General features: G+C 41.2%; 1 protein-coding gene across 1 annotated transcript in view; it reads left to right on the top strand.

The window, feature by feature from the left end:
* Positions 1-19,905, top strand: part of ABL2 (ABL proto-oncogene 2, non-receptor tyrosine kinase) — a 50,655-nt gene that overhangs the window by 21,983 nt on the left and 8,767 nt on the right. Inside the window, exons 2-9 of the mRNA XM_076339661.1 lie at positions 11,429-11,599; positions 12,396-12,691; positions 13,359-13,631; positions 14,427-14,511; positions 16,208-16,385; positions 17,022-17,206; positions 17,893-18,045; positions 19,560-19,649. Coding sequence (XP_076195776.1) covers positions 11,429-11,599; positions 12,396-12,691; positions 13,359-13,631; positions 14,427-14,511; positions 16,208-16,385; positions 17,022-17,206; positions 17,893-18,045; positions 19,560-19,649 — 1,431 coding nt within the window. The remainder of the gene's footprint in view (positions 1-11,428; positions 11,600-12,395; positions 12,692-13,358; positions 13,632-14,426; positions 14,512-16,207; positions 16,386-17,021; positions 17,207-17,892; positions 18,046-19,559; positions 19,650-19,905) is intronic.

Genomic DNA, 19,905 nt, shown 5'->3' with positions numbered 1-19,905 from the left:
TGATGTTAACAATCAAGAAGTACATGTACTTCCTAAAAAGAAAAAATAATCTCAATGCCTAACTTTACAGTAGATGCTACCACTATAGTAGCAGACACACATAAAATGCATGTTTGTATTTTAGCCGCATAAAATTCCTTCAAGCTGAATATATTGGCGAGTCTTACCTTTCTTCAATTAATTATTTTTAAAACACTGTTTTTCTTTTACTATTCTGTCCAAAAATATCAGATCTACTGAATAATATCCATCGCAAACCTACTAAATTACATTAGCATTTTCAATCCAGATTCATTTAAGTTATTCATATTTGTCTATTCATTTACAGTTATCCTTCATTGTAATAAAACTGATTTTATTACTACACCAGCAATTCAAACAGTGACTTTTTTGTAGCTTTGATTACTTCCAGAATAGGAGTATTGAACTTGCTCAGTCTCACTATCATCTCTTTTCCTTCAAAGCTGTATTAATTCTGCCATAACCCAGAAAGGATTTTCCAAAAATGTTACTTCAGTGAGTACATTCTGGTCTTAATACTGGACTCACACGAGGGCTAAACACCGCTGTTAGTAGATTTAAAAAAGCAAATGTAGTGACACAGCCTGAAACTGCAAAGCTGTCGGCGCTGAGCTAGGAATTCTCCTTCTGCCGAGGCTGGGGTTTGTGTTACCCTGCTTATTTAGCAGCTGTTGGAAACGGCGCTGATGAATGGAGTCTCTTGTCTGGTCAGCAGAGCCAATTACAAGTGTCTGGGTTTCACCAACGGGAAGTGGCACAGCAGCCAGTAACTAAGTTTAGTGCGATGGATGTGTTTCTCTGACTTCATACGTGCATGTTCACACTGCCCCCCACAAAAAGTGAATCAGCCCATAGGGCTGAGAAGGAAAGGAGCAAGACAACTAGAACTCCCTCAGCCAGGGCTCAGCTGAATGTCAGACTCTGGGGATCTCCTGGCAAGCATTCACATTAAGAGTTTTCCCTGGTTCTGAAGTTAACAAGACAGCATGCAATTTTTGGGCAAGTATTCATGCTAAAGCTCAGCTTTTCTTGGAGGAAAGGAAATGCTGGTTTATTTTCTAAGACAAATATATTTCAAAGGAGGCAAGATCACAAGAGTGTTTTAGTCAAATGAAGTAACTGTTTTAAAAAGGAAAACCCTTCTTTGTTCAAGAGAAGAAAATGGCCGTGGATCAATGGCTTGAACAGCATATTGGTTGCTGACAAATGAGGTTGACAGTTTTGTGATTTATTTTTAGCTAGAGAATTTTTTTAAAACAGAAGTACTGTGTAGCTTTGGCAGTTGCTGCATATTCAGTGTGGGTGGATGGAACTGAGAAGTCGCATCTGTGCTAACAAGCGTTTTGGGATTGCATTAAAAAATTAAACTCATGTACTGGAAACTGAAGCTGTATCAGCTCACCTGGGGAGCTCTGCCCTCCGAATATCCTCCAAAAGGTAAGCAGTGCTGCCTGTCCAAGGCACTTGCAAAAATAATTACTTGGGCCTCAAGTTGTGACATCAGCTCAAATTTGGGCTGTTAGATTGACGTTTTCTTTCACTCCTGAGATTACAAGTCAGTGAGTTAGTCTCTACCCTCTCCTTCCAAGTTTTCCCTCTAACTAGGGAGGCTAAAAATAAATTCCAAAAAGCCAGCTGAGAAACAATTTAATGTGGTCATTGTTCCAGGTGCTGAGTCTAAGGAGAGTAGTTAATACTGTAGGACTTCTAATAAGATGTAATTATGTCACTTGAAAAGCAGCTTGGACATTTATGTCATGTTAACTCAAAGATCTGATCAGTTAGTGCTTTACATCTGCAAAATAAACCTCTCACCAGCTAGACTTTGTTAGCGTAGATATTAGAGGCTTGCTTAGGGGTAGGTTGAGCCACGATTTTTCAAGTATTCTTTTTGCAGAAGAGCCTTTACTGTAAATGTTTGTCTTAACACTGTGTAATTAAGTAGCTATTCATTTGATTTGCTTAGAAGTAGATAATGCCTTGACTTTGATCTGGCCAGTATCACAACTCCTCAGGAATTCTGTTGGAGTGAAGTGTAATCCACATTAAGCAACTTTTCTCCCACAGTACTGATTAAAAAAAAAGCTAAATGACTTGCTGTAAGCTGTCATAATGTTTGGCCATCCCACCTTTCCTGAAGAAGGACTAGGTGACCTAATCCTCCTTACCCTTCGTACCAGAGAGGTTTACTGGAACTTACCACAACAGAGGAAGAATGTCAAATAGACTTTTGATTTACATGTATGCAGTTTCCCAGTTATCTTTGAAATCTGGGTGTCCCTTCATAGTACTCCTTTCCCAAAAACTATTATTGTGGGAATAGTTACTGTCCACTATAGGCAGGATTCATAGGAACAAGGATTGGAACTTCATCACCTCAGTACTCAATGGAAAGAGGTATGTAATACAGAGCATCTAAAGTTGGTGATCTCCCTGCTTGTTCCTAGATAGCAGCAATTGCAAAGCTGACTAGCTGTATAGGAGCTGAACAAATCCTTGGTAATTAAGGTACCAAACACTTTGCTACAGTATTCAGGATTTTGCGAAGAGGTTACATTTGTAGCTTTTTGTTCTAAAATCCTTTTTGTATATAATTTTAATTGCATTAAAATCTCTTTCACTTCAGGAAAGTGTTTTTTCTTATTATCTGTTGTGCTGTTGGGTTTTGGTTCCTCACCCAGAGGCACGTTCAAAGAAGTCAGATTGGGACTTTGAGTGTATTCTGGTGCTTCTGACCATTCCCAGTACCTGTGATAGGAAACATCCGTTGCACCTTTTAATAACTGGTAGGTCCAGCTCTCCTGTGCTCACATGAGTTCCTCACCCTAAAGTGTTTTTTAAACACATCTAAAAACCTGCATCATTTTGCTAGCTGCATTTATCCCAGTGTCACTTTCCTGCCAAAGTTCTGCGAGGACAGAAAATCTTAGAGGTAATGAGAGCCAGTCTATTGAGTTAGCAGCATTTGTACTGAAGATGATCAATACTTCATTACTTTGAAATTCTCTCTTAAAACAGCAATGCTACCAAGTGCTTCAGTAGAAGGTTCAGTCACTTACAGCCTATACAGTTATTGATCTATTAAGACATTTATGCATCTTGCATTGAATGAATGAAGATTTTCAAACAAATACTTTGGACCTTAAGCTTGATTTATTTCATTCTGGGTTCTGTACCAAAAAGATCCTTCTTTACCAGGAAGAAGTTAAGAAAAAAATAGGGAAGTGCTGCATTAGATTGATACTGGGAGAAATGGTACACCTATGTGTCACTGACATCTGAGCAAGGAAACAGGCTGAGGGACACCTCTGAATGTTTGATAGCATTAATAACAAAGGAAGAGGATAATTTGAACCAGTGAAACAGAAGACAGGCAGTTCCTTCTATCAACATCAGTTTGTTTTAATCTTAACATAGCTAACCTCTTGTCATGTTCAGGTAGACAGACAATGTCTTGAATTCTTCATATAGTGATGTAACTAGTTGAGATCAATCTGTCTCTCTCCTTCTACCAATTAAAATTAATTGATGCCAAAAACCCAAACCTTGTCTTCCCTTGGATTTTTTTATATCAAGCTAGCCAAAAAGCATGTCTTCTAGGTGAAGACCCACCACTTTAACCATGAAATAAGTACAGAGGAATGCCTCATGCAGCAGTTTGTCATGTGGCAAAATAAATCTGCATTGAAGAGGTGAACTGTATGGACAACTTTTAGGTTTCTCCATATAATTCTCTCTCTGATACCAAAGATCACTTTTATTAACCTTTTCTATTTCAGATATATTTTGATAATTGAGGCAAGACAGTGCTACCAGCTTGGCTTGAAACATTTCTTTTTATATGATGTGAGCTGTTCATGATGCAATTTTGTCACTGACTCTGAAGTCTCCTCCCATTCTGTCTCTCCCAGCCTGGTACCATAAATAGAAATCTATTCCTTGCCCATCCCAAGTTCTTGGCTTGGAGTTGTATTTTTTGGCTTTATTCAGGGGGTTGTTTAAAATACTTAACCTTGCACCACTCTGTGGGAGGCCCAAAGACTAACTATGGATCTGTGCTTAGCTCAGACAAACCACATTATTAAGAGTCTGGTTGCTTGCAGGAGAGGAACACCTAGGAATGGCATTTAGTTAGGTTGCCTACATTTTACCAAAGCCATGTGAGCTGTCTGAACCCTTTTAAGCTGGTGTTTTTCATGGCCACATGTATGTCAGCAGAAAGACTAGGTGGTCCATTTAGGTAAGGGCTGAAGTCTGTTATAGGGTAAAGAAAGTTCATAGGTCTGCTTCTATGCTACCACATTATTAGACAGCAGGAACTTGGCCTGTTCAGCATTGGTTTGCTTTTTAGTATGTAGCTTGCCTTGAGTATTTTTGGTTAGTAGGAAGTGCTGAGACTTGGCTTCAGAAACAAAGATACTGTAGAACTTGATACTATTCCAATCGTGTCAGCAAAATAGGAAACCAACTTGCTGCTGTGTTATCAATTTTGTTTCCTTGTATTCATTAAGGCAGAAATCCTTCCACTAAGAAGCTGGTTAAAGATCTTGAAGTCTAGTGATGTAAAGTGGTGTACATTTTGAAGATGCAGTGGAAAATACCAATTGTACTAGCAGTCAGTAGTTACTTGATGGTCTACGTTCTATGCTCTAAGTTAACCAACGCCTATTTTTCGGTAGTCTTAAAAGCAAGCATATAAAATGAGTCTGTGTGTAAAATAGCATCAAGGATACTTATATTGGTATTTAGTTTGAAAACTCAAAGTGAAAATAAAGTGAAAGATGTGGCATATGCAGGGATCTTGGTGGCCTTGTATTCAAGTGTCCCTTTGTGAAATAAGAGGCATGTGCGAAGCCGGAAGATAGAACACCGTGTGTGTGTGTATATATATTCACACACATATATACACCCAGTGGTTTTTGATGTAAAATGCCAAGATTTCACACTGAGACTGTATGCAATAACCAGTATTTACCCTATATCCCTTTCTTTGTCTCTTTTCCTTCCATTGACAAACCAGTCACTTTGGCCTGCTGCCAGTACCACCAAATCCTTTTCGGAGCTGTATTGCTATTTACGCATTCTTTTGTTTAAGAGACATTGACAGTTGGTTCATAAATTCAGAGTACAGCAAATTTTTTAGAAGCTCCCTGAACTATACATTTCAAACTAGCATAGTCAGCAAGATTTCCTTATATTCAACTTTTTCCCACTGCTGGAAGAACTAGAGAAATGCTTCTAAATGGGTGATTTAAGTTGTACAGGAAGGGTAACCACTCTCAGGAAACAGCTTTGAAGGGCACCACAGGGAATAGTCTAAAGAGCTGGGAAGAGCTGCTGTGCCTGAAAGGTGGATTCTTCCACCGAGGAAGTTGAGTATACCAGAATTAAGAGTATATATTGTGCACTTACTGTGAAGGGAATAGGAACAGGATGCAGATGTGGTGGATGCAGACGTCAAGGTGATGGCCTACAGTGTAAAATAACTATCTAGGAAAATCAGTTGTAAAAGAAAATGCTCATCTAGAAGGTAGAAAGATGCCCGATTTTATTCTGCCTGGGTGTATTTGACAGGACTTTATGAACAGCTACACACTGTGCAGGGACACCCCATGTCCTTCCCACTGAGAAACACCTTCAGGAGGATGTCTGGAAGGGTGCAGGGACAGAATTGCCCTGTTACAGGAAGCTTACAGCCAAAATGTTACTTGCCCATAATGCCAGTGCTGGCCACTACTTGATTCACATCAGGAGCTTGTTAACAGACCAGCCAGCCATTAGGCTTTGGGTAAGGATACTCTTCTGACAGAGGCTAAAATTGAGAGGTTCAATAGATGTATTTGCAAGTTACATTATTAATCCAACCTAACTTTCTGTTAATTCTTCTTTGTTCCAGAGATACCAATTACTCATCTGTTGTATTTTAACTAACAGATAAATTGGTTATTAACTTTATTAACTATTACAGCTAAGACTAATTTAGTCACAAATCCACATATAGCTTGCCATTTCCTGGTGCCATTTCAGACCCACCTGAAAAGCTTATTTGTCACAACAGTCATCCATGTGTTTCTGAGGCTATGCTGTCTTTCCCTACAAATTCTGCTTATTCTTTGTGTATTAATAGATACAAAAAGGTTAGTACAAATACAAGTGTAATTAAGAGTACTCAGAGCACATAAGAGAGGGGAGAAAACAATAAACTGCAAGAGGAAAAAAAACGGGGGGGGGGGAAGAGAGAAAGCCTAGGAGCTTCTAAGTAAAGGTATCTCAACCTGTAACTACTGAGTAACACGCTGCAGGATTCACTGAGCTTGGTTTTGTAGGAGGAGGAAAGGAGGTCATCCACTTGTCAGAACTTTAGGAAGAGCACAGTATGTGGGTATCCTAAGGTATTTTGTCTGGTTATTTTTTCCGCTTACGTTAGGTGATGGCAGCGGGGGAAATAACTCATGTCACAGACCATATGGGGAAAAGCAACCCCTCATCACCACAGCGTATCTGCAGTTTTATATAGTGTTTTTCCACAGCCTTACAAAATGCAAACATTTGGAATAAGCCAGGTTGCTCATTTCTTACCTTTAGCCTGATCTGAGTCCTCATCACATGGTGCAGCTGCCTTTCTCACAGAACAGTGGAGTTCATGGATTACAGAAATGCTGCTTTTTTTTTTTCTTGGTGGGCTGTAATAGCTCTTCTCCCCCTACAAATGGCCAAACCACTTACTTCCCTTTCCCTGCTCCCTTTTATACCCCTCTGCAGGCCCACCACCCTCCCAGGTGTGAGACTGCCATGGTGATGGCTTGTTCTTTAACCCTTCCTTGTCTATGTGTTAGGAGGAGTCTATCCTGCTACAAACCATACAGCCTTTGCTAGAAAACTAAAGAATTCATCCAACAAATCTTATGTTTTTTAGGAGGTAATTTGATGGTGCCCTTTCAGAGAGCTGTCCTGAGTCTTACTAAATCAGCAGATATGCAGCTCAGACTGGGCATACTGTACTGCCCTTGCCTTCTGTTTCTTTCTGAAATCCTGAAATGTTCAAGAGCGTTTACTTGCGCAGTGCTTGTACCTCTCTTAGATGTGTATTTTCACTAACATCATTTCCTGTTGATTCATGTAAATAGTGCTCCAGCAATGGTATGTGGAGTGGAAAAATGAATCAATCTGGGCAATCCCCTTAATGGGTGATCTGTTTTGTAATTTGTACAAAGGAATTTCTCCAAGGAAACGGTTTGCTTTTTTCCCACTTTGTTGCCTAACTCTTAGCAGAACAAAACTCTGTCTTTATAGCTCATCTCAAAATTGTTTCAACTTGCAGTCTAGTCCCCACATCCTCTGTTTGTTCAGCGTTCTCTGGGAAGCTCCACCCTCACTTCCAGCTAATAACCAAGTTAACCCACAGCTTGATTTTCCCAGTTTCTCCTTTGCCCACTCAGCAGTGCTTTCTTTTTCATTGGCTGCCAGCCTTGTGAGCAGCGATCGTCTGCACGTGGTGGCGTTTCTGCTGGCAGTGGCAGCCCAGGACTTCTCGTGTCAAGCAGCCTCTTCTGCTTGCTGCGAAGCACAGCATGATTGTGGGGACAGTCCTCTTCCAGTCTAGCAGCTATGGCAAAGAGGGCAAGCTGCTCTGCTGCCTTGGCGAGGAAGCTTCTGAGCCTGGCGTGAATTTCACAGGTATGATGCTGAGGGATGTAATGCTGTGCTATCCCTTTCCTGTATTTCTCCAAGTGCTTCAAGGAGGATGTGGGTCCTTTCAAGTCTATCTTTGTCTTGTAGTACAAGACCAGCCACAGGCAGGACTGAGATTGCCTGCTTTTATCTGGGTTTATTGAAAGGATTATTATCTAGGATTATTGAAATGCTTCATTTTTATGAGCAGTTACACAGTATTTCAGAAATAGAGATCACTTCAGCACTTGATGTGACTCTGAAGTTTAAGATTTAGCGTATACTACCTCCTGCTCTTGGACCGAAGAGATTGATAATTGCAGTGTTGGCAGCACAGGGTGGGGGACAAAACAGCCCTTACATGTTGGCTGAATAGGAAAAGCATTCATATCCGGAGAGAAGCAAATTGTATTGTGGGAATAAAGAAAAGGAAGGAGATGGATGAAGCATAACCTCCTTGCATGACCGTGTATTACTTGTACACTAAATAATGATGTAAGTTTTCCATTGTATAGGAAATGAAAGTGGTAATATATGATTTATGGTTAGCCTTTAAAAGGAGCTGATATAAAACAGAACTTCCCAGCTCATTTCCTTACTCTTTGTGTGAATAGAGCTTGCAGACTATTCAGTTGGAGGGGTATCATTTGTGATATGCTTTGGTTATCTCAGTTTCCTTAATGAGGTCTATGCAATTACCATGTTTCACTGACCTTCCATATCCTTATATACTGGATGGTATAGATCCCACATGGTATTGAGCAGCATAGGTTATTATGTAATAATAACCTGCAATAGGTACTTTTATATCCTGGTAAATTCCCCTTTAGTAGATATTGGGTAACCTTTACAGTTACTTAAGCATCCAAGTCACTCTAAAAATGAAAGTGAAGGAAGTTAGTGAGACATGAACTCTTAAAAGCATTTGATTTTTAGGTAATGCGATTTTTAGGTAAGCACTGTAGCTAAGTGATTGAAGCTCCTCATCAAACATTAACCTCTGCTGGCTTTTTTTCTACATAAAGTGGGTGTTAAGAACATGCGCCAGCCTCCCAGGCATTCCCGAGGAAGTGGTAGTAGTCCCACATCTGCTTTGAATCCTCGCTGGCAATCCAGCACAGCACCACAAATGGTTTCATGTGGGCAGAGCTGCTCAGCACTAAGCAGCAGGTGGCATTTCTGCTGGTTTTGCCTTGGCTAAAGTGCCCGCTGCTAGGCTCGGTGTGGGCAGGCTTGGCTGGTCATGGGATTTGCTGCAGCAGCTCTGAAGCTGAGCTGATATTAGGCTGCTTCAGGCTTACCCATCGAGTGCATGGTTAAATGCTTAGCTCTGTGCTGTCTGTTAAGTAGGGGTTGGATGCTCAGTTCATGAGCTTTTCTGGCTTGAGAAAGGAGGTATACTTTGGTTTAGAACAAATGCATATATTTTTGTTTAAAGCCTTCACATTTCGGCAGATACATAATTGAAAGTAAGAAGTTATTTAAACACCATTAAGGTATTTTGGAGCTGAAAGGTTGGATATTTTTTGGAAACAGTGCCTACTTTTATGTTTGCTCCTTGGCAGAGATGCGCAAGTCAGATTTCTTGTATAGCACACTTGCTGAGTGACTTCGCTTAAGGCTCTGAAACACTCTCTCTAACACAAGTCACTGTAGGAGTATAAAGAATGTATTATTTAATTAAATATGTATTTTTACTCCATAAAGAGAGCTAGATTTAGGAACTGGTGTTCTTTCCTGGTGCTTAACAACTGGACATGCATATGCACACACCCAGCCCTAAAAAATTACAGTGGGATGTTGGCAGCCATGCTATAATGTAGGCAGCTGAGCAGACATTGGGATTTCCTCTCTTTTCCATGATAGCACCCAGTCTGATGGATTAGTATATTATAAAACTAATTGCAGTTGATGGTTAGGAACAAGAAGTGTATGTAAATATTGTATCTGCAGATAACGAAATCAAAGAAGTGACATTTTGGTAGCTTAATCTCCAGTCACTTCTGTTCTTGCTAGGAGAGCCTTGATAGGTTGCTACTTTGGCAAGGCTCATGAGGTAGGTTATTAACTAATTGCAAGATGAGCAGGTTATGCAAGCACTATAACTCTGAATGATTACCAGCAATGCAATCAAAAGCCACTTAGCTACGTGTTTAAAAACAAAACAGAACAAACCTCAACTTTCTCATGTACCTACAGTACTGTCAAAAAATTGCATGTAGATGCTGGGAATCCCACTACATCCTTGTTTTCCGGGCTTGAGCTCTGTCCTGTGACACAGATTTGGCATATGTTTGCCTATTACTTGGCACAGGCCTCTTCCTGTTTTGTGTCTCACTGACTTCCCAGTTTTCCCGTCCTGTATTGCATTTGAGCTCTTTGTTCTCTTTTAAAGTGCCTTATAGACTAGCTCTTGCTCATGAATGTAAATGTCATGGGAGTGCGGGGAGGGTGGTATTATATACAAACATTCTCTGGCAGTGGTCTGCTTAAAAACATCCTGAGCCTGACTTCTCAGCCCCTCAGAAATGGGCCAAATCAATGATTGTAAAGTGAAGAAAGCATCCAACTTTTTAAAAAGGATTTTTTATGTTTGGTGCATTTAATTAAATGTTTTTACAGTGAATTTCCGTAAGTTCAACAAGAGAATTTGGAAATATATATTGGGACAGGAACTTACATCAGTTGTGCCATCAGAGAAAATATTTGTATCTTTACACCTTCATATTTTTTTGCCCCCCTTGAGCAGCCCACATGTATGAAACTGCATCATCGCTCTTTCTTTTGTCTTAATATTTAAATTAATTCTGCTACATGTTCCTGGAAAACCTCTCTATGGGTTAGAAGGCCAATGATGGTCTTGGCATAGCACTACCATGCAGTGTTCAGACAGTTTTGCTTTTTACTACAGTTTTTTCCAAACCCCTGTGTATTTAGATTGTTTTCATCATCACAGGAACTGTGGGGACCTTTTTCTTTTGCCTATAAAACAAGTCTGATTCTTCCCCCCACTCCCTTGTACTATCAAGTTTGCATCAGTTGTCCTTTGAAACAGCAAAATAGAACTGCCTGGGTATTCAGAAATACTGCTGCTAAATACCTAGCATCATCCTTACTACTTTCTGTCCCTGTCAGTTTTCCACCTCTTCTTTACACAGCCTTGAAATGTATCACAAATCACCATCATTCCTGCTAATACTGAATCAGTTCCTGTCCCAACCTATAGATCTCATTTGTGTCATATTTCAGTCTGTCTTACCTGTATTTGTAATGTCAGTTTCAGATCCAGGCTATCTACTTCAGCCACAGAAACAATAAAAACATAAAACATAACATTTCAGCATCGAAAGGTTTTCTTCACTACTTCACATTAAAAAAAAAAAAAGCGCTTTTAATTTCTCCCCTATTTTTCTATCTGTGAATGCCTAAATACTTTAAAATAGAGGTGTATATAAATAGAAATGTACAATAAATACTAAACAGAAATTTTATATACACAGCTTGCTACTTGTTATATAGGAAGTTAATGACCTTCTCCAGCCTCCTTTAGAAGTAAACTATAGAATCAAGAGTCAGCAAAGTGGTATTGAAAACCACCGATCTAAGATGTGCAGACATGGTGTTCCCTTTCCATAAAGAGCATATTGTGCAGTAGGAGCTTTGTTCTGCTGTACACTGGCTTTTCATCTATTTACAGTTGTACAAAAAGTAACTTCCTTTTCTGTTCTTTCTTCAGAGGCCCTGCACCGCCCCTACGGTTGCGATGTTGAACCCCAGGCACTGAATGAAGCCATCAGATGGAGCTCCAAGGAGAACCTGCTTGGAGCCACTGAGAGCGATCCCAATCTCTTTGTTGCACTTTATGATTTTGTAGCAAGCGGTGACAACACACTCAGCATCACCAAAGGTAAGGCTCTGAATCACAGAGCAGCTACTAGGTTGAAAACTTAGCAACAGAAAATAGAAAGCAGAATCCTTCTCCGGATAGGAATAGGAATGAGTGCAGTTAGAGAAGATTATTCTCTAAACTGATGATTATAAGCAGACGGTCTCTCTCTCACTTGCGTTGGAGAGACATCTGCCGGGCAGTTCTCCTAGTACAGACACAGCTTTGTATAACACTGCCAAACAGTCTAGCCCAGCTACAGTTGTTCCTGTTCTAGGCTCCCCAGATCCCTGGCCTGTTGAGACCTACTACCTGTTTTAGGGAGGGGCAGAGGAAAAGCTTTACATTATTGATGATAACAGAATTCAGCACTTTCAACTGGGGCAAAATCAAGAATTAAGAATTGCACAGAGATTTTCTATTTCTGTTCAGTACATATTTCAGAATATGACCTGCTGCAGAACTGTTTTAAATCACGTGCCATTTAAGGCTTCAAGAAGGAGACAAACCTCATTCCTCCAAGAAAAAAAAGTCTTTCTAGTCTAAAAAGCTGGACTACAGGAAGCTTTTTGAGTTCATCAATCACACTGCAGAAAATTAGGGAACAGTATCCTAAGTATTCTGTCTGAAACTTTACTTATTATTACTTATTTACTTAAATACTTCATGTATAGCAGTTTAGTTACAAGATCACCGCTACAGATTTTTACTATTAAACTACCAACCCAGGCTTAGTCAGCTGATAGCGAGTGTCTCCCTTAAATGAGACCCAGTAGATTGCACTGTGCTTATTTTGCTTTTTTCTTTCTGGTCGTAGGTGAGAAGTTGCGAGTCCTGGGTTACAACCAGAATGGTGAATGGAGTGAGGTACGTTCGAAGAATGGGCAGGGCTGGGTACCAAGCAACTACATCACACCAGTGAACAGCCTGGAAAAGCATTCATGGTACCATGGGCCAGTGTCACGCAGTGCAGCAGAGTATCTGTTGAGCAGTCTCATCAATGGCAGCTTCCTGGTTCGTGAAAGCGAGAGCAGCCCAGGGCAGCTATCCATCTCGCTCAGGTACGAAGGACGTGTTTACCACTACAGGATCAATACCACCTCAGATGGAAAGGTAAGGATCTCTGGATAATGCTGTGGGAAGAGGAAATAAGGATATTAATTAAGAGGTGGTACAGAATCTCAAGTTGCAGACTGTTAAGAGGGGTGTATGTGAGAGAAAACAGGTCCACTGGTTGATTAATATAAAAAAAGAACATATATGCCAAGAGTTTGGTGGTAACTCACCAAACACCACTTTGGAAGAAGTGCAGACGGTACTTATCCTGGCTGAAAGCAGTTAGGGAGCAAAGCAGTTGTGGTTTGATGTGATATCTTTCCATTGATCCACTTAGAACAAGCAGAGCTTTGGTAAGTCAGCAGTTTTGATCAGCATTTTGAAACCTTGATCAAATAGCGGTACGATGTGTTGAGTGATGCAGAAACTGGCCTTGTGCTTGGCTACAAGAGTTCCAGTTTCTAGTCCTGTAAAGCACGAGGCAGGAGACAGCACTGCTCTCAAACGATAGCTTGTATCTAGCTGCCTTCTGCAGGTAAAAATGCCACAGATTAATATTAATTTGCCCAACAACATGAGAACAAATACTCTGAAGTCTGGTTCGCTTACTTTTTTTTTTTTTTTTTTAAACCTGCTAGAATGTTTTTACTGTACCCATTTTCCAGTGTTACTGAAAGCTTCCAGCTGCCTTCATTTAAGTAGATTCCTGGTTCATTCTTAACAGGTATATGTGACAGCAGAAAGCCGTTTCAGCACACTAGCAGAGCTAGTGCACCATCACTCAACAGTAGCAGATGGACTGGTGACAACTTTGCATTACCCAGCACCTAAGTGCAATAAGCCCACTATCTATGGAGTGTCCCCCATCCACGACAAATGGGAGATGGAGCGGACTGATATCACCATGAAGCACAAACTTGGGGGAGGGCAGTATGGCGAGGTGTACGTTGGTGTCTGGAAGAAATACAATCTCACGGTTGCTGTGAAAACATTAAAGGTGAGTTTTCAGATTGTTGTGTGCTGTTCATTTGGTCACCATTTATGATAAGGGTAAGGAAGTTGTAATATTCTCAATTATACCACCTAATGATATGAATATCAGAAAATGGAGTGTGCTAATCTGCGTAAAATCTATGCTTGAGAGTAGCTTTGCAGAACAAAGTTAGCTTACCAAACTTGCTCCAGTACATGTGGCTTAGAAACAATTTGGAATTTTGGCCCAGCAAGCTCCTGCAGGAACTGCATGTCCAAGTCAGATCTGTAGAAATGGTTACCAAATCCACTTCCCTTCCCTCAGAAGAGCTGTGGAAGCTTTAAGAAATGAAAGATGTTGGAAATGCCCACTACAACATCTCCCCTACTCCTGGAAAAATTCAGCTTCTCCTTTCATCTTTCTTTTCAAAGCCTTCTGTTTGTCTCAACATTAACAGCTACAATTCTACGTACCCCCTAAGTAAGGGAGCTTTCAAGCTTAATTTTTATAGCTAGGCAGGGGAACTAAGTCAGTGACCCTGAGAGTTGTCTTCTCACCAGCCACAACTGCTTTGGTAGCCACAATAACTACCAAACAAGAAAGCCTAGCGCTTTCTGGGTACTGCAGATCTGTCACTTGGCCATGCTGCAGGCCAGCCAGGCAGCTTTTCAGGGGTGTTATATTTTGCTTTGGTAAAAGCCAAAACAGCAGAATGGAGATAAGGATGCCATCATTTATATTCAGCTTGGATATGTGGTGTTCAGCAGACCGTGGTCATGAAGATGAATTTTCCCTTCTTTTGCCTCTCTGCTTATCCAGGAAGATACCATGGAGGTGGAAGAGTTCTTGAAAGAAGCTGCTGTGATGAAGGAGATCAAGCACCCAAATCTAGTGCAGTTGTTAGGTTAGTGAAATTCCTTGCTCTTTCTGTTCTTACTTGAGTTTCCGCCAAAATGAAATCTGTCTTGTTTAAAAGCAATGGCAGACTTTCTGTATTTATATAACTTTTTGAATCAGGTCAGGTTATGGGGTGGTATTTTTGACAGCTTACTCCTTTATGTAGTATTGGAGCTAAGAGACGCTAATTTTAAATAAAACATCAAATATAGTCACTTACATTAGTAGACGACTTTGTTGTTGAGGCACGACTATGCGTTATATAAAGTTTGCAATATCAGCCTCTTGTTAGTTTGTACCTTCAGCCTTAGACATGCTCCGGGGTTCGATTATCAGGGTCAGATTCCTTGTCTGCTGTGTTAAATCAGATTTACAGAATTATTTTCCATGACTTAGTTTTCTGATAGAACAGAACAAAATTATAAGAAAATTAAAAAAAGAATTATATTGGAAGCACAACAAATACCGTTCTTCATACTTCTCAAATCAGACACATTTATAGAAAAAGCTGCACTAAATAGAAAATTCAGTCCATAATTAAGCAGAAGACGACCAGATTGCTGCTCTTGTAAGGGACCCTGTGTATCACCAAATAAGTACATGAGATCAAGACAGTGGAGATGCGAGTCAGATCAAACAGCACACAAATGGAAGAAATCCGCAGGCTTTACAGCTTGGCTGTGCCCTGTTTGTCTCACTGGCAAATTCATGATATGATGATCACTATTAAATAGTCTGCATAGCTGTTAATTCTACATGTACAAAGATTTTTAAGGAGACACTCTAAACCTTTACTAGTGTTTAACTGCCTCTAGACTTTTGCTGCTTTCAGGAGCAAAGCTGTCAAGCCAAGCCTAGGATGAAAGGAGAAATGTGAAGAATGTGAAAACTTTTAATAACGGCAACTATTCTGTACCCATTTAAAAAATGGGCACAGATGAAGTGTCTGCCCAGCCCTGTCTGGTTCCAGGAGTAGAGACTAAAAGATTTCTCATCAGAGATGCATTTTTGCTCTTTCTGATGCACAGTGTAGCTGTGTTTCACTCCTGTGTGTGTGTAACGGTATAAACAGGCATTCAGCAGTGCCGCAGTGGGAGTTCACAGAGATTTGACTTGAGTATCCTGTTGCCCTCCTCCTCTACTAATACATACTTTGTACATTATTGCAATGACTGTAGCAAGTAGTCATCTGAGGAATGTGTGAGAATGCTGCTTTAGGAGCAGGTCCCACCGTGCTGATCGCTTACCCAGCTAGCACACATGGGAGTGCTTCACATTACTCTCTTGTGACATTTCAGTCTGGAAATCTTGCCAATTGACAAGTACCTGCTTCCAGTTGGCCACTCCTTAGCTTTATGAAGGAGGAAAGGGGAAGAAAAGCAAATCATATGTGTTCAAAATAACTCCTATTTCATTCTGTAACCCTCCAAAGAACAGAACTACTCCTTTATGTATATTATATAGGAATAGCTATGATAGACAAGTTTCTCTTTATCCATAAAGTGGATGGACAGGTAAATAGACAGAAGCACTGAATTTTAAGTTGGGCTGCATTGATATGGGTCTTGTAGATGGAAGTCTTCACTTTTCAGAGAAACACTCATCGGTACAAAATGTGACAAAAGGATATTAAATCAGGAACAGTGGTAAGCTAGGGAAGGAAGGGAAGTTTTATTCACATGCTCTCTCCTCCTCACTGCTAGGTGTATGTACCCTGGAGCCACCCTTTTACATTGTGACAGAATACATGCCGTATGGGAACCTGCTAGACTATTTACGGGAGTGCAACCGGGAGGAAGTGAGTGCTGTTGTGCTACTCTACATGGCCACCCAAATCTCCTCTGCTATGGAGTACCTTGAGAAGAAGAACTTCATTCATAGGTTGGTAAAATGACATTGAGCTGGTACAATCTCAGATTGCAATGACGTATGGGCCACCGGCATGATGACCCAGGAATTCTTCCTTCTGGGGATGTTTCTTCCAGATCTAGGTTTCACGCTGGGTTATCCATTGGCTGTTTTGGTTTCAATACTGTCTTGCAATTCCTTCTGCCCGTGACTTTCATGCCAGACTTACAATCTTGTGCCCAACTGCCTGACAGCTACGAAAGTTGGTGGTGTCCTGTTCTGATGTACCCGCTTTGTGCAAGGCATTGTCAACCACAGTGTCCTATTTCAATCCAATCAGATAAAGCTGCTACCAGGGTGTGATAAGCTGCTGATCACATCCTATTCTTAGGAAACAAACTTCTCAGAAACAAACAGCTATCATTACTGGAAATTTAATAGAATTTAAAGAATGAACCCTAATCCTGAGTTACCTTATTGCTCCTAAGAGTAAGTCCACTCAGTGCCTGACACTGTTCAGAGGAAAGCTCGCGTTGCCTTTATCTGCTGTGTAAAGAAAGTGCTTCCCAATTCAGAAGAGAGGGACAGGCTATGCTATATGCAGAAGACTATATTCAAAAGCCCTGCTCTTGCTCCACTAAAGGAGTGTGCTTTTTTTCCTTTATACAGGGACCTGGCAGCACGGAACTGCTTAGTTGGAGAAAATCACGTGGTGAAGGTGGCTGACTTTGGCTTAAGTCGACTTATGACTGGCGATACCTACACAGCTCATGCTGGAGCCAAGTTCCCAATCAAATGGACTGCTCCTGAGAGCCTGGCCTATAACACCTTTTCAATCAAATCAGATGTGTGGGGTAAGAAAACTCCACTTCAGTGGTCTGTTCCATTTCATTTTGTTTTTCTTTGCCAAGCTAGACAGTAACTTGCTTTCTGGCTTGGGCAGAAACACTTGGGGAAGAGACAGTCACATGCCAGGCCACAGCTTCATGAATCAGTAGCATTTTTAGCATGTCATGTCTTCACCTAGACAGGCCTGAAATGTCTGCAAGAAAGAGATGCTGCCTCAAGCTGCAGTACAGGCCACAATGTAATGAGCAACACAAGAAAAGGGCAGACTTATGTCGTGGTTTAACCCAGCAGGCAGCTAAACATCACACAGCTGTTCACTCACTGCCCCCCCAGTGGGAGGAGGAGAAAATTAGAAAAAAGGTAAAGTAAAGGTACATTTTTTTGTTCAGCATGACGTCACGTGGTATGGAATATCCCTTTGGCCAGTTTGGGTCAGCTGTCCTGGCTGTGCCCCCTCCCAGCTTCTTGTGCACCTCCAGCCTTCTCAGTCGGTAGAGCATGGGAAGCTGAAAAGTCCTTGACTAGTGTAAGCACTGCTCAGCAACAACTAAAACATCGGTGTGTCATCAACATTATTCTCATCCTAAATCCAAAACACAGCACTGTACCAGCTACTAGGAAGAAAATTAACTCTATCCCAGCCAAAACCAGGACACTTATGACCAGGAATTTTGTTTTTCTCCTTTTGCAGCCTTTGGGGTGCTGTTATGGGAAATTGCTACTTATGGGATGTCACCATACCCAGGCATTGACCTCTCTCAGGTGTATGATCTGCTGGAAAAGGGCTATCGGATGGAACAGCCTGAGGGGTGCCCTCCAAAGGTTTACGAACTGATGAGGGCATGTGAGTATCTTTGTCCAGTTTGGGGGACACAGCCTGGGAGGGGTGGGAGAAATCTGTAGTTAACACTGAAGTCCTTGCTTCTTATGTGCCATTTTGTTAGCTAATGTGGAAAAGGCCCTGTCACCTGAGACGTACCTGGTTACTGATGTAAAATGAGTCTGGTCTCTAGGGAACAAGAATTCACTCTCAAAAACTGTCATCTCTGAGTACAGCTAGATAGCACTTTGTGGCAAATTGTACTGGTGTTTTGTCAGTAGGACTCTTACTATGGAATCACTAAATTAAAAGGGAGTTTAGTTCTCTGCAAACACAGCACCTGTGCAGGAGACACGTAGTTGACAAGGGTGCACAAAACACATCTTCCAAGCATTCCATGAAAAGCTCCCTAATGTCCTTCCATGACAAACTGAAAATCTACTAATAAAAGGCCAAAAGATACAGTGTGCTACAGGAAGAGAGCAACAGAGTTTAAGAGCATTGCCAATCTCCTTCAGTCCTGCAAGAGCAGAGAATATATTGGGCAAAAGACTGAAGACCCTAGGGAGCAAACCAGGCCATGTTGTTGAGTAAGGTAAGCAGCTCTGAACAGAGACACCCTGTCAGCATGACCAGGGTGGGAAGAGACTCCTTGGTGCTAACTCAGGCAATCTGTGTGGCCCTCAATGTACAAGACTGACAAACCAGGGCTTAAGAGGCTGTTCTACAGCCTGTCTCCAGTGATGCCTGATCCCCAGCATGTCAAAGAAAGTCAGGGTGAATTTCAGTTATGAAACAAAGAAGCTGGGTAATGATGAAGGATATTGCTTCAAAAAAACCTTCAGGAAGCTGACAAAGGCCCAAAAGCAGGGAATTCATATGATATTAATGCAACCCAAAATGAGCAGAATGCCAGTCGCTTTCCAGACCCTATGGTGATATCAACAGGTAGTGCTTCCAGGATACATTCCCCTAGTGCAGATTTCTAACTACAGAAATTACACTTTTTGTCATGATACCCTTCTATAACTTTCCAAGCTCCATCTTAGATCAATGCACTCTCTTCCTCTTTTCCCCAGAGGGTGCATACATTCTCTTTTTGGAAGGCTCTGCCTGAATTTCAGTATTAAGAGCGTGTGAGCAGAAGGTTGCTTGGAGCTTTGCACACACAGTTACCTGTGACTGGGCTAGATGTGTTCAGTCCAAACAGCCAGGGTAGCAAACATGGAATTCTCCTTTGCCCGGAAAATTCAGAAAGAGGGATAGGGAGATCAGAAAAACCTGTGGAGTTGACAGAGAGCTGGGATTTTTAGAATTGGTTTCTTCCTCTCAAGATCTGTTTGTTAGGATATGGTAGGGTGACTGACTGCTGCTATGAATTAATATCTGTGAATGACTCTAAAGCCTGTTTAATAGTAGGAGATCAGAGTGACTGTAGTTGAGAAAGCTTAGGTATTTTCTGTCTCCCTGGACAGAATAAAAATTTATCTCCTACCCGTTTCAGGCACTGAGACTTACTCTGCTTTCTCACATTGCAGGCTGGAAGTGGAACCCACCAGACCGACCTTCCTTTGCTGAGACCCACCAGGCTTTTGAAACCATGTTCCACGACTCGAGCATCTCAGAGGGTGAGAGCCCCTGTTGCTTTATTTCTGAAACAGTACTGGAGGTTATCCCCCAGAGTGCTGTGTCTTACAGATGGGCCTTTAAGGCTCATCTGCTAGAAGTGGAGGTTGTGATGAAGCTTCATCCCTTACTTAATTTCTTAACCATAAGGGGGTAAATACATTCTCTTACTTGCTGCACAAATATGGAATAACCTTTAGACATAGACCAATGCAGGGGACGGTATAGTTTCATTTGAGCACTAAGATGCCAAAGAGT

The sequence above is a fragment of the Aptenodytes patagonicus genome, chromosome 5 (genome assembly GCF_965638725.1).
Source record: "Aptenodytes patagonicus chromosome 5, bAptPat1.pri.cur, whole genome shotgun sequence".
Classification (NCBI taxonomy): domain Eukaryota; kingdom Metazoa; phylum Chordata; class Aves; order Sphenisciformes; family Spheniscidae; genus Aptenodytes; species Aptenodytes patagonicus.
Note: the sequence above shows the minus strand (reverse complement) of the source record. Positions and strands in the feature narration are given on the sequence as shown.